Source organism: Lathamus discolor, chromosome 3 (assembly GCF_037157495.1).
Source record: "Lathamus discolor isolate bLatDis1 chromosome 3, bLatDis1.hap1, whole genome shotgun sequence".
Taxonomy (NCBI): Eukaryota; Metazoa; Chordata; class Aves; order Psittaciformes; family Psittacidae; genus Lathamus; species Lathamus discolor.
In genome coordinates, this window is record NC_088886.1 from 1,898,100 (window position 1) to 1,912,178 (window position 14,079).

At 51.8% G+C, this 14,079-nt stretch overlaps 1 protein-coding gene across 1 annotated transcript; it reads left to right on the forward strand.

Moving 5' to 3' along the window:
* Positions 1-495: 495 nt before the first annotated feature.
* DIRAS3 (DIRAS family GTPase 3) lies at positions 496-4,737 on the forward strand. The gene is made up of 2 exons (XM_065673059.1): positions 496-1,236; positions 1,624-4,737. Exon 2 carries the CDS (start codon positions 1,709-1,711, stop codon positions 2,303-2,305), a length of 597 nt encoding a protein of 198 aa, XP_065529131.1. The 5' UTR covers positions 496-1,236; positions 1,624-1,708; the 3' UTR covers positions 2,306-4,737.
* The last annotated feature ends 9,342 nt before the right edge of the window (positions 4,738-14,079 follow it).

The window sequence follows — 14,079 nt, forward strand, 5'->3', positions numbered from 1 at the left end:
CCCTCCCGGTTAGTCAGCCGCAGGGCTGGTTTTAGTCGTCAGGATGGGAGGTGTTGCTGTTACAGGCTGAGACTGGCTCTATCCTCAGGGAATCCGCACCAAATTGTGCCTGCCCGCTTGACAAACACAATCACACAGTGGTTAGCGTTGGAAGGGCCCTAAGGCCACGCCGCTGAACCTCTGCTCCAGATGTTGCACCTCCGGCTCCCTGCAGCCAGCAGCCGGGGGGGGGGGAGACCCCTGCCAGCCAAGGCTGAGCACTGCTGTAACGCGGCCGTGCGCATCAACCCGCCACCGAGCCGGGCTGGCCCCGGGTGGAGGCCGCGGCGCTGCCCCTCGGGGTGCGGGCGGTGGCTCCGCAGCCGCGGGCTGGGGTCTGAGGGCGGCCACCCTCAGGCCGGGGGTCGCCTTCAGCTCCCTCATGGGGCCCGGCGGCCATCTTGGGCTCGGGCAAAGGGGCTGCGCTCGGCCGCGTGAGGCGGCAGCCGGGCGCGGGGCGCCCTGGCCCGGCCGCCGTGGCAGTGGCAGGGACGGGGGCTGAGGAGGGCCGGGGGGTGAGCGCTGCCGGCGCGGCTCCGCTGGCCCCGGACGTGGTGGTGCTGGTGGTGGTGTGGCACGGGGGCCATGGCTGCGTGCTGCTGGCAGCGGGTCCGCGTGCGAGGATCGGCCGTCTTGGAGGGTGTTTGCGGAGAAGCGGACTGGGCTCGGAGCAAGCTGCTCCAGTGGAAAGGGTCCGTGCCCGTGGCAGGGGTTGGAGCTGGGTGGGCTTTGAGGTCCCTTCAACCCAAACCAGGCTGGGATTCTGTGAAAAATCCTACTTGGGAACGCGAATTCCAACTCTTCCGTGCTTGCCAGCGGGAGGGACTCGGATCAAAGCGCCGGAGCCCGGCGCGAGGGGCGCGGTGGCCCCGCAGGGCGGGCGTACATCAGGTCTACCCTGCTGCTTCGGGCGGCGGTGCATCGCGGCCGGCCTTTGGAGTGCGGGAGCAAAACCCGCTTCAAATGCCAGCCACGGGGTAACGGGAGCAACCCGGCCGCGCCTGGCGTCCCCCGCTCTCAAAGGCAGCGGCCCCGGGACCGAGGAGGGGATGAAGTGAGGAGGAGGAGGCGGGTTCGGGGCCGCCCATCCCCGCCCATCCCCGCAGCGGCGGGGCCCCGGGCACGGGCGGCGCGGTTCCCGCTGAGGGGAGGCGAGAGCGGTCCGGTTTTGCCGACCGCTGGAGCCGATGGCTACAGGTGAGTTTATTTCCAGCTCTCAGCGTTAGGTGTGCGTGGGGTGAACGGCTGGGGAGCCATGGCAGGGGTTCTTTACGTTTAACGCGAAAAGGGTGGGAGGGGAGTGACTTACCGGATTGCTCATTTCAATAACGTAGTGTAAAACTGCCCCATCCCTGGCAGTGCTCAAGGCCAGGTTGGACACAGGGGCTTGGAGCAAGCTGCTCCAGTGGAAGGGGTCCCTGCCCGTGGCAGGGGTTGGAGCTGGAGGAGCTTTAAAGTCCCTTCAATCTAAACCTGTCTGGGATTCTGTGAAATTACAAGACTGGTGTGAATGATTTCTTTTTCTTTCTCTCCCCCTGCACATCTTTCTCTTTTCCCCTCGCCCATCTCCACCTCTCTATACAGGCAACCTCTGCATAAAGGGGTATAAACTCGAAGAACTCGAGCTTTTCCAGTTCAAGCCTTCACTTGTATCGGCAGCGCAGCAAACATGCCTGAACAAAGCAACGATTACAGGGTGGTTGTGTTTGGAGCAGCAGGGGTTGGCAAAAGCTCCCTGGTCCTTCGCTTTGTAAGGGGAACTTTCAGGGAAATCTATGTCCCCACGATCGAAGACACGTACCGGCAGGTCATCAGCTGCGACAAGAGCATCTGCACCCTTCAGATCACAGACACCACGGGAAGCCATCAGTTCCCTGCCATGCAGAGGCTCTCCATATCCAAAGGGCATGCTTTCATCTTGGTGTACTCCGTCACCAGCAGGCAGTCCATGGAAGATCTCCAGCCCATCTTTGAACAGATCTGTCAGATTAAAGGGGACATCCAAAAAATCCCTATAATGCTGGTGGGGAACAAAAGCGATGAGACCCAGAGGGAGCTGGATGCTAGCGAGGGGCAAGCGTTAGCCAGCAAGTGGAAGTGCTCCTTTATGGAGACATCAGCCAAAATGAACTACAACGTGCAGGAGCTCTTCCAGGAGCTCTTGAATCTGGAGAAGAGGAGAACTATCAGTCTCCAGGTGGATGGAAAGAAGTCCAAGCAGCAGAAGAAGAAAGATAAACTGCAAGGCAAGTGCTCTGTTATGTGACTGACTTTGGCTGGACAAAGCTGGAGCACGGACTCCCACAGAAAATGCATTTCTGCTGGAGGTTTCAGACAAATCCATGCCTTACAGGGCTATTGCTTTTCTCTCGGATCTCCACTGGATTATTTTATGTGTTGGGTTTAAAGGGGATGGCTTCTGCATGTTTATTTTTTTAAACAATAAATGTTCAGTGCTAGCAATTACATGTGACTGGGAGTTTGTAATGCAAGAAGTGTATAGAAGAATGTCAGCCAGAAACAAACACCTCCGTTCCTGTGAGTACGTGCTGGGTTTCAGCGTTTCAGCCTGTTAGCTCAAAAGAAATCGTATTTATAATGTGTATACTTCAGAAATTGCTTTCAGGAATCCATCTTTATCAAAGCCAAGCATTTGCACTGCAAATGAACGTGGATGTGGCTCCAGATGCTTGTATTTTTGGCAGACAGACTGGCTTGCCTACCAAAGACTCAGTTTTCCATGTAAGAAGTTCACATTTCCCATGTGCTGTGTGATTCCTGAGCCTGCTGCAGTTCCAAGAGTGATTACAGCTATACTTGCATGTGATCATGGTGTTTGCTTTCTCACCCGCCTTGCTCTGACCTCCCTGCTCACTGAGGCAGGGGCTTCCATGTGCTCTGGCTCCAAATCCAGGGGTGATTCTTCACATCCTTAGGCAAGAGCTGCCTCCACGAAGGTGATTGGGTTGTTGTGAGTAGCAGCCAATGTAGTAGCTGCTTATAGTGGCAATTCATCTTTCTCAACTGGCAGTCTGGTTTTGCACGTGGCTGAAGCTGCTTTTGCAGTCTTCCTGGAGTTCTCTTGGATATTTATGTCCCCACGCTCTCTCGTTTCATCCAAGTTATCCAGGTTTTAGTTGAGATTTAATACAGTCAGGTAACACTGCTCTGGGAAGAAACATCTATACTTGGAAGCTGCATGTTGAAAGCAAACTCCTCTCAGATGGAAACTTTCGGCAGTCACTTCCCACAAATAAAAGGTTTGGAGATACGGGCTTAGTCTCTTGTCTCCCTCCTCCCACTTTTCTCTGTTTTGGCTGTTCTTAACAAGGGACAAGCATGATGAGCCTCATCTGCAGTGCATGGTTGAGAAAGATTTCAGGTGCAGGGGCTCGCTCTGAACCTGTGCTGTAGATCTACTTTGTGTGTGTATTGCTCTGAGCAGAAGGTTGTAAGGACTTCAGTACTGCGCTGTAGATATGATTTTTACACAGCGACGTAGTCTTGACGCAAGAGACATGGAAGAGAGGAATTGCTTCTTTTTATAGCACTTTTGCAGTGGAATGATTTTATTGTTAAACAAAATATGGAGCAGGAGATGCTGGAAAGTGCATACCTTTTCTTAGTTTGAACGCATTAGTGTCTATTAATAACTAAGTGCTGGGGTTGTGTGTAAGATGCTCGAGAAGGGTCTTTTCAGCCATCATTTGCTCATGTGTTGCAGACTAACACACAGAGCCATGAAGCTTGTCTCCATGTTGATATCTCACATATTGAACAACTCTTATAATCCATACTGGCTCCTCATGCTCTGTTGACTCCTGTGTCTGTGAGTGGGTTTTTGTCTCTTTGGGCTGTTTCTACCCAACCATGAGGGCCCAACTGGCTCTGTGTGTGCCAGAGGAGTTTGCCACAGGTACAGCTCTCATGCCATTTGATTCCACAGGACATCTCACTTTTCATTGTTTCAGAAACTCAAGTTCCGCATGAGTGTTTGTTGCTGAGATGTTATGCTTGCCAAAGTAAAGGTGCCCATTTGCCACAGTGATACAAAGGCTTTACACCTGATCTCATTGGAGATGGTATCCCACAAGCTCCCCATGCTGGACCTGTGGTGCTGGCTGGTACGGTCCTCTGTGCCCCTGCTGTGTGTAACCTTCCCTTCTGTTGTGGTCAGGGGTGAGTCAAGCTGAAGGGCAGATGTAGAAGCATCCGTAAGGGCTTTGCTTGAAAAGAACTCTTTGCTTTTTGCTCCCTAACTTTGTGCATGGATCTTGATCTCTTTGTTCTTTCACATCCACACACGCAATGCTTCTCTACAGGTTGTTTTTAGCACCTCACAATTGTTACGGCAAAGACTATTTCAGTTCCAGTCTTTGAAACCCCTATAAGGCATTTTATATTTAAGCCTTTTTGAAATGTCATGAGACCTGCTAATGTCTCTACAACTCCCACTGCCTTCACAGAGATGCCTGTGCAAAGGCAGGGCAGCCTGTATCTGTAATTATTCACACAGACGAGGTATTCTGTAACATCTCGTCATCACTGCGGTGTTTTCCCTGGGTGTGATGTGGAGATCACTGAAGATTGGGGCTTGGCAGAGTGCAGGGAACAACTACTACAGACAAAACTTAACCTGCCCGAGGGGAGACTGAGCTGAGCTCTTAGGCAGAAGCTCTTCCCTGTGAGGGTGCTGAGGCGCTGGCACAGGGTGCCCAGAGAAGCTGTGGCTGCCCCATCCCTGGCAGTGCTCAAGGCCAGGTTGGACACAGGGGCTTGGAGCAAGCTGCTCCAGTGGAAGGGGTCCCTGCCCATGGCAGGGGTTGGAGCTGGAGGAGCTTTAAGGTCTCTTCCAACACAAACTAGGCTGGGATTCTATGAAAATGGGCTCAGAGTTGCCTGTGCCCTAGAGAATCACAGGCAGGTCCCCAAGGCTGCTTGTGGTGCCTATGAGAGGAGGTCCCACAGGCTCAGTTGGGTGATGGGGATGTTGGGCTGGGGATGCTGGAGGACTCCTGGTGCAGGAATGTGGTTGTCCCAGCCTGGGAGCAAGCGATGCCTGGTGTGGCTGCCTTTCTTGCTTTGTAAATAATCTATATTTGGGTTGTGCTCCATCACTTGTATTGTAAATTACGTCTGTAGTAAGAAATAAATTGTCTAATTTGTTTCCATATAAGCTGAGCTGTCTGATTTTTGTGTATAATCTCTCATGCTTATAAGGAGGGAAATTTGGTTTAATTGAACTGGTGCCTGTCAAGATGTTGGCTCTTAAGAGCTCTGCACAAATCTAAATCACGGGGCAGTATCTTCACAGCCTCCCAGGAAGCTATGTGGAGAACAGCTATAGCTAGAGTGAAGAATACCCTCTTTCTTGGAATGCTCCCTAATCATTGCAAAACAGTGGCCACATTCCACTTGGAAATGAATGGCACTTCGTAAACCTGGTCCTGGGATCTGCCTCCTCCTCACCTGGGTCTGGTGAGTTTGGGACAGGCACTGGTATCATTCCTCCTATGCTCTTACAACCAGCAGTCTTTAATAACATCGTTATTCCAGAGGGGTGGTGTAGCTGTAGCATTATACCCCTTGGACTCACTGGGGAATAGCTGAAGATCCATTGTTTCTGAGGAGTGATGGGTAAGTTTTGGCTAAAGCAATAGTGAAGTATGTGCCTGTTGCAGATAGTGTTTGAGGAGCTTATTGGGCACATGCTGGAGTTTTATTTCTCATGGAGGAGCACTTTGAATTAAAGGAATGAATTTAAGGATTAGTGTTTTGTAGTGTGAGGAGTGTATGTTGGAAGCAAACGCTTTAGCCTTGTTTGAGTAAGTGCAGTTTGATAAAGCTAATAGATCTATGTGGGGTGTTTCTGAATCAGAAGATACACCAGTGAAAGACCTCCGGTAAAATCATTCCTCTGCAGTAACAAGCAGCTCTGCAGTCTGGTTGAACTGGCTCTTGTGTTACGTGACAGGCTTGGTCCTTAAGTGCAGTTTGCCAACAGCATGCTTCTTCATGAGGCAGCAACAACATGTTTTTTATGGAGCTATTTATGCATCCTGTAAACCCCTCAGCTTGGAGCCATCCTTGACACCGTGTTCATATGTGGCATGCAGAACGGTGACTCGCTAGTTCGCAACTTATATTGTCTCTTTCTTCCTCCGCTTCATTCAATCCCAGAACTCGCTGGTTTTCTGCAGTGTTCTTCACGGGTTCAGCTGTGATGAGACAGGGTCACAGAAGGCACTGATACAACTTGTCGAGTTGCTCTTGATGCCTCCAGAGCATCTTCCCAGGTCACGAGGTGAGCACAGTTGACTACAAATTCTCTGTGCAACATCCTGAGTGAACTGAGAGATGTGTTGGTAGCTGGGTGAGGGCTGAGGCACTTCCGATGCACTTACCCTCTCAGGACTTAGTGAGGACTGGCAGTTCCTAGCTTTGACCAGCTAGGTATGTATTCCCAGCAGTAATGTAACCCTGTCATTCAGTTTCTCCACCAAGCAACATGGACCAAGTGGAGCGTTAACTCAGGTTTTCCTTAAATCTGTGTTTCAGCATCTCAAGCTTGCTTTAAAGCCTGACTCAAATTTTGCTCTTAAAAACCAGTTCCTTGCTTCCTGCTATTATAGAGCTCTTAAATAATGCTCAGAAACAACATCGCAGTGCATTTCTGAGAACTCGATCAGCAGTATTCAGACTAGAAGGTGTCAAGTTGTCTTTTAATGGACAAAGATAATAGCACTGTGGGCCTTCTGTCTCTCTGCTGGAGGAAAAATACTACAGCACTGTTCATTTAAAGCTGTTCCAAGGTTTCATCTCTGCAGCCCAGAAATTCAAACATTCCTCAATTAGCACTATTTATTATTTCCATGCAGCACTCATCGACCGGCTGAAGGCAGCTTCCTTCCTGGCTCTGGCCAACCAAATCAGTGTCAGGAGAAAACACCAGGGAGGAGAATCACAAACAGCAGTTCTGCCACTTGGAAGAGAGGGATGTGAGCAGTAGCTGCAGTGTCCACCCACAGATGTATTTTAAAAACAAACAGACAGAATATTGCTATATTCTAATTCCTCTTCCCAGAGCGAAGCAGGCACATGATTAATGTAACAGCTCTGAATAATAAGCAATAGCTCTTGATATGCATGGTCTGTAGCTACAAGGTACTCGGCGCACTCTACAAGAGTGAAAGCACATCTTAATCATCAGCTGCCATCATCTACTGTTTCTGTGGCGTAAATTAAGTACATCAAAAGCATCCAAGAGCTAATGAAAATGCTAAAGACGGCTCAAAGCTAATGGCAGCAGAGCAGCCTCCCAGTTAATGGATATTGCTGCATGTTAGGCTGGCGCTGCCACCCCTAATTGTTTCCTTTTGCCTTCCCCTTTGAGCAGACATCTAATAACGGGAAAGGACAGGAAGAGCAGAGAAAGGATGGAGAGACCCAGTGCCAGCACTGCCTTGGCTTGGTTGCTTCTGTTCTGCAGGAGGTCACAGTGTTCCATGGTCCTAGGTCCCAGGACAGCCTTCCTGGCATGACTGGGCACAGCAGCCAGCATGGGGTCTGCCTTGGTCTGCTTCAGCTGGTCTGATTTCATAGAACCATAGAATCACAAAGTGGTTTGTGTTGGAAGGGTCCTTAAAGCTCATCCAGTTCCAACCCCATCCAACTTCATCTCTCAGCACAAGCTGCCAAGAAGCAATGGGCCGTGGTGGTCCCCCCATGCACATCCTTTCCACCAGCTAACAACTGAGGAGCAACAGGAGGGTTGCAGAGCACTGAGGGATGGTTGGGTTGGAAGGCTCTGGTTCCATGCTAAACCAGGAAAACACAATCTCCCTCTCATTTTCAGGCTTGCTGGAAACCTGAAAAGAACAAAGAGCAGCAAATCAAGGCCAGGTTGGATGGGGATTGAAGCAAGCTGCTCTAGTGGAAGGTGTCCCTGCCTCTGGCAGGGGATTGGAACTAGGTGAGATTTAAGGTCGCTTCCAACCCAAACCAGTCTGTGATTTACCCAGCCTCTGTCTCCTGGGGCTGAGCCTGCAGCAGAAGCTGTAGGTGTCCCTGGTTCCTCATGTGGCCCCTTTGACGTGCTAGAGGGGGTAGGATGTGTGCAGGGTATGCAGCGTTGTGACACCACACCATGGTGTGATCACATCCTCGACACCAAAAGACAGCACAGCCCAATGGTGAGAACTGGCCAGCGGCACTCAAAGCCTTTCTCTCCCCATGGAGAACAGAAAAAGTTGATCCTTTTTACCTAAAAGAACAGCATGGGCACAGATGGATCGAGGTGAGGAGTCCCCTTATAGAAACCCATCCTGGTTTTCCATTCAGATAATGGTAAGAGGAAATTGGTTCTATCTGACAGAGCTTTTCTTTGTAATACTAATGTTTTATTCCAAGGGTCAGGATCTGAAAAGCTTATCCACATAAGCTGCCTTGTGCCCATGTGTAAATGCAAGGTGTCTGTTGCTCTTCCCACAACATGAGGATTGCCTGCCCCCGAAGAGAGCTGTGCTGGGGTGTCGTGTGGGCAGGCAGGTGAGCACAGACTGTTCCTTTCCTAAATGGGTTCCTTTCCACCCCCCTGAGAGTCCCTGCTCCCATCCCATTGTAGGGTGAGTGAGTGTCTGACTGGGGTGGGCAGCAGGCAGAGCACCGCACCAAAGTCTCCATCACAGGGAGCAGTGGGAGCTTTCTTTTTATATCTTAGTGATGCATTTGTGCCTTTCAGCTAAAAATATCTCAGGATGGAGATGTGAAGACTTCTCTCCTACGCTGTGGTTTTTGCTTTGTTCCTACATGGTTTTCTCCAACCCAGAGGAGGACAAGGGGATGCTGCAAGGGCTGGAGCAGCTCTGCTCTGGAGCCAGGCTGAGAGAGCTGAGCTGGGGCAGCCTGGAGAAGAGAAGGCTCCTGAAGGGGAGACCTGAGAGCAGCTCCAGTGCCTGAAGGGGCTGCAGGAAACCTGGAGAGGGGCTTGGGACAAGGGCCTGTAGGGACAGGCCAAGGGGAATGGCTTGAACCTGCCCGAGGGGAGACTGAGCTGAGCTCTTAGGCAGAAGCTCTTCCCTGTGAGGGTGCTGAGGCGCTGGCACAGGGTGCCCAGAGAAGCTGTGGCTGCCCCATCCCTGGCAGTGCTCAAGGCCAGGTTGGACACAGGGGCTTGGAGCAAGTGGAAGGGGTCCCTGCCCATGGCAGGGGTTGGAGCTGGACAACCCAAACCAGTCTGGGATTCTGTGATTCTATGAACGCCTGCATCCCATTGTCTGCCTCAAACTGCCTGTGGGCTCCCGGTGTGCGAGGGACAAGCACTGAATACCCAGGTGGTGAAAATCCCTCTTTGGAGGGAAAAATCCATCTATCAGGTGAAGTCCCTGGACCAAGAGAGTCTTGTCTGAGAAGCAAGTGATTTAAAGGCTTCTTCAGCTGGTGCTGGTTGCCCACATCCTGCTGCTGTGGAGCAGACAGCTCTTGGCTGCATTGCTGCTGCCTCTGTCTTGGAGGATCCCAGGCAGGCGTGAGATGGAGCAGAGCCCATCCAGCAGATAAAACCTCCCTCTGGAAAATGCTCAGTGCTATCCAGGGCTGTATTGACCTGCTGGGACTAATGTGGATGTGGAGTAGCTGAATAACTCCAATATCCTGCCTCCACCTCTGAGGAGCAGCACACTGGAGCTGCAACACATAGGTCTCTCCCTGTGCAGTCCTGATGTGTCATTTCTGTGAAGTAAAGCCCACAAAAAGGAAAGGGGAAGAAAATGAATGAACAAGGGGATGTTTGTGCTCAAACTGTTTCAGCTCTTTCTGCTGTCAGATGCTTTACCAGCTGGCCAAGCTGGAATGGGGAGATTGGCTCATGTCTTGATTATCTGGGAAGATTAGTCAGGATGTGGCTCAAAAATGGGAACTATTTCTATTGATTGTAAGAAATTACTCCTTCCCACAGGAGCTGGATTTGTTGGGCTCTTTTTTAGGTGATAAAATAGTCTTTACACACAGGAAGGAGGATGCTGAAGCGTGGTGGGTGTTTGTCGGTAACGTGAGTCATGCCCAACAGAAGGATATTTGGTGTTTAATGTGTTTTGTTGCATTTATTACTGCTCAGAGCTGCTTTAGCAGGGTTGTGATTCCTCATGGATTCAGCCCTTGGGATGGGGATGGGGCAAGAAGCAGCTGGCCCAGAACCGTCTCAGTGGTGTACCTGTGTGGAATACACCCTTAAAGGTTGTGCAATTTGGAATGTATTCAGCTATTCCGTCAGACTGTGCACGTCTGGGGAAATCTACAGCCCCGCGTTTTCTTTACATGTGATGCTGCTGTTTAATCAGAGCATTTCTGTTACATGGAGCATGAGAAGGTTACAGCCCTCTCAGGCAATTTTAGGCTGCTGCGTGTTTTCAGTCTGTGTTGTGGTGCCAGTTGCTCTTGTAACATGCACGATATAAACCGGTGTGGTTTTCTTACAGGACAGGGTCATTTATCACATGTGCTCCTTTTGGACAGCCTTTGCCAGGGAAGGCTGCATCCATCAGCCAGTGATGGGGATTTAAATGAGATACCCTTCACTCGTGAAAGGAATACATGATAAATAGAAGGCAAAATGACCCTATGGGAGGATCAGACCATATTGCTGTGGCTGGCTCCTTGGCACACGGGTGGGCAAGCAGAGGGAGCCAAGCCAGGCAGCCTGGGCTCTGGTTTCCTCGCTGATGATGGTTGAAGCTGGTAGCTCTCACCCCTTTATCCATTTTCTGTGCCACAGGGCACTGGGGGACCTTTCTGACCCTTTTCCACCAGCATCAGAGCTGCTGGTGCCCTCTCCCCAGGCCATCACTCCTTGGAGATGTCCCCATGGGCTGAACCCCTGGCCAGGGACCAGGGTCATAGTGCTGGTTCCAAGACGTGCACAGAGGGATGTCTGCCCTGTAAATGACACCCTGCTGTCTCCTGTACATCCGGTTCTCCTTCCTGGCATCTCTGCATGGAATTTGATTATTCCTCTGCTCTAAAGAAAACCCCTCTTGACTCCACATCTGGTTCATTTGTAAAGTACCTTTGGTAGCTATAAATCTGACAGTGTTCAAGGCTAGGTTGGATGGGGCTTGGAGCATCCTGCTTCTAGTGGAAGGTGTCCCTGCCCATGGAAGGGGTTGGAACTGGGTGAGCTTTAAGCTCCCTTCCATCCCAAACCATTCCATGGCTATGATTCTACACTTTTGAGCTCTGCTGCCTCTCTGTTGCATTAGTTGCTGTGTCTCATTCCCTGGCAAGGAAGAAGTGATATCCTCTCCCCTGGAACTGGATTATTTGGGAGATACATGCTCATTGCTCATTCAGTGAAGCTCACCCCACTTCTCTGGGGCAGGATGCAGATGATGTCTGGCTGGTGTTGCATTAGTGCTGCAGCATCTCCTCTGCCAGGCCAGGGCTGTTGTGCATCCAAGGCAGAAAGGAGCAGCAGTGTTAAACCTGCTGAAGAAATGTGGCCAAATGCATGCTGAGAGCAGATCTCCTGTCTTCCAGGTTTATATGACTGCAGTGTGTCCCTTGGCTGAACTCTAAACCTCATTACACAGGAAATGATGAGAGTCCAGCAAAAATAAATGATGGTGGTGGATGGGATTACACCCTGGGTACTGCTCCAGATCCCACGGGTGTGGGTTGGTGCTAACACCTCTCATTAGAGCAATGCTCACGCTCTGCTGTGGGGTTAAGGGCAGCTAAATCAAAGAATCAAATAGCAAAACTGATCTTGCAATAGCTAAGGTTGAAATTCAGGTGGAAGATGTGTGAAAAGCACACTGTGAAACCAAACAGTTGCTTCCTGTCACCTTCCTCACAGGCGAGAGTGAGGTGAAAACAGCAGGATGGGCTGGGGGGCAGCAGGGAAGGTTTTCCGTGGTTTTGGTTGAGCCAATTCTGGTTACTGCTTTGTTGTGTCTGCAGGAAAGCTGGTTCATCTCCCCGTGTCAACCCAGACTGCTCTGGATGGTCGGAAGCAAAGTCGTGAAGCAAAGACTCTTTAATCGCGTGGGTGCTCTGATCTAGGCTTAACACACTGCTCAGATTCATGCTAATAATAATAAACACACACATATATATATGTATTTGCATCTGTGCTTGTATCACTGCAGATCTGAAGAACTCATTCTGGAGGGTCCGTCTGACAAACAACGTGCCCAGTGCATGCTCCAGGGCACCCAAACCACCCCCTGGTTAATTAATGAAGCTCATGGTTAGAAGGGAATTAGTGTGTAGTTGCTGCCTTACCCCACGAGAGGGCAGCGCTTCCCGGAGCGCGGCTGGCTGCGCTACTTGGGGAGAGTGGCAGCTCTTTATTCAAATGGGAATTACGAGGAATTCGTTCCCTTTTCATAGTTTTCCTAAGGGATTCGGGTTTTTTATTTGGCACCGGGCTGTAACACATGACAATGTCCTGAGCATCCAACACTTCACAGCACTGAAGTGTCACCAGCTGTCATGCAGCAGAAGCGCAAGGAAAAGGAGCAAACCAGAATCATAGAATCCCAGCCTGGTTTGTGTTGGAAGGGACCTTAAAGCCCATCCAGCTCCAACCCCTGCCACAGGCAGGGACCCCTTCCACTGGAGCAGCTTGCTCCAAGCCCCTGTGTCCAACCTGGCCTTGAGCACTGCCAGGGATGGGGCAGCCACAGCTTCTCTGGGCACCCTGTGCCAGCGCCTCAGCACCCTCACAGGGAAGAGATTCCTAATGTCTAACCCCTGATGTTCCTGTGTCCTCCTGGACTTTAACAGCATGCATCTGGTATAAAACCAAGACTGAAAGCAAACCTAACCTGCTCTATGGAGTGCTCCTGCAGGCTCCCAGGCAGCAACAGGTATTTAAGCATTAATCAACTCCCTCCTCTGCTCCAAAGACAAATGTATTCCTAACCAATTCACAGCATCAAAGCATTCAATCCCACAAGCAGAGGCACGTCAGGCCTGTCTGGGCAGCAGACAAGTCTGTGGAGAGGCCAGGCCTGCTCCTCCCCATGCTCCCGCAAATCCTGTAAAATGCCCAGCTCATTCCTTATGCGGGGGCATAGGGATGCTCCTGGTCCAGCACCCGGGATGCTCTGCCATAACACCCTGTGGGGTGTGTGCTCCAGGCCCCAGGGCACACACTGCTCCCACCATATTCTGTTTGGAAACAGTGTTGGCAGGGCTGAATCTGGCCTTCAGAGCAGGAGAGACTGGATTTGGTTGTGCAACCTCCTGTGGATCCGGAAGAGGCACTCTACATATCAGCTACCTGCAGGTCTCTGTAGGGCTTGGTGGGTGATGGGGTTTGGGAATCCTAGAATGGTTTGGAAGGGACCTTAAAGCTGATCCAGCCCCAACCCCTGCCATGGGCCCGGACCCCTTCCACTGGAGCAGCTTGCTCCAAGCCCCTGTGTCCAACCTGGCCTTGAGCACTGCCAGGGATGGGGCAGCCACAGCTTCTCTGGGCACCCTGTGCCAGCGCCTCAGCACCCTCACAGGGAAGAGCTTCTGCCTAAGAGCTCAGCTCAGTCTCCCCTCGGGCAGGTTCAAGCCATTCCCCTTGGCCTGTCCCTACAGGCCCTTGTCCCAAGCCCTTCTCCAGGTTCCCTGCAGCCCCTTCAGGCACTGGAGCTGCTCGCAGGTCTCCCCTTCAGGAGCCTTCTCTTCTCCAGGCTGCCCCAGCCCAGCTCTCTCAGCCTGGCTCCAGAGCAGAGCTGCTCCAGCCCTCGCAGCAGCTCCATGGCCTCCTCTGGCCTCGCTCCAGCAGCTCCACGTCCCTCTTGTGCTGCTGCCCCAGAGCTGGATCAGGGCTGCAGGGGGGGTCTCCCCAGAGCACAGCAGAGGGGCAGGATCCCCTCCCGGAGCTGCTGCTCACGCTCTGGGGGTGCAGCCCCGCACACGGGGGGGTTCTGGTCCCAAGCTCTCGCTGAAGCCAGGTCATGGGGAGCTTCTGCTCACGGACGCTGGGACCCGCGCCCTCCTCCTAGCCCCGCCCCCTCCTCCTGGCCCCGCCCACTCCGTCTGGAC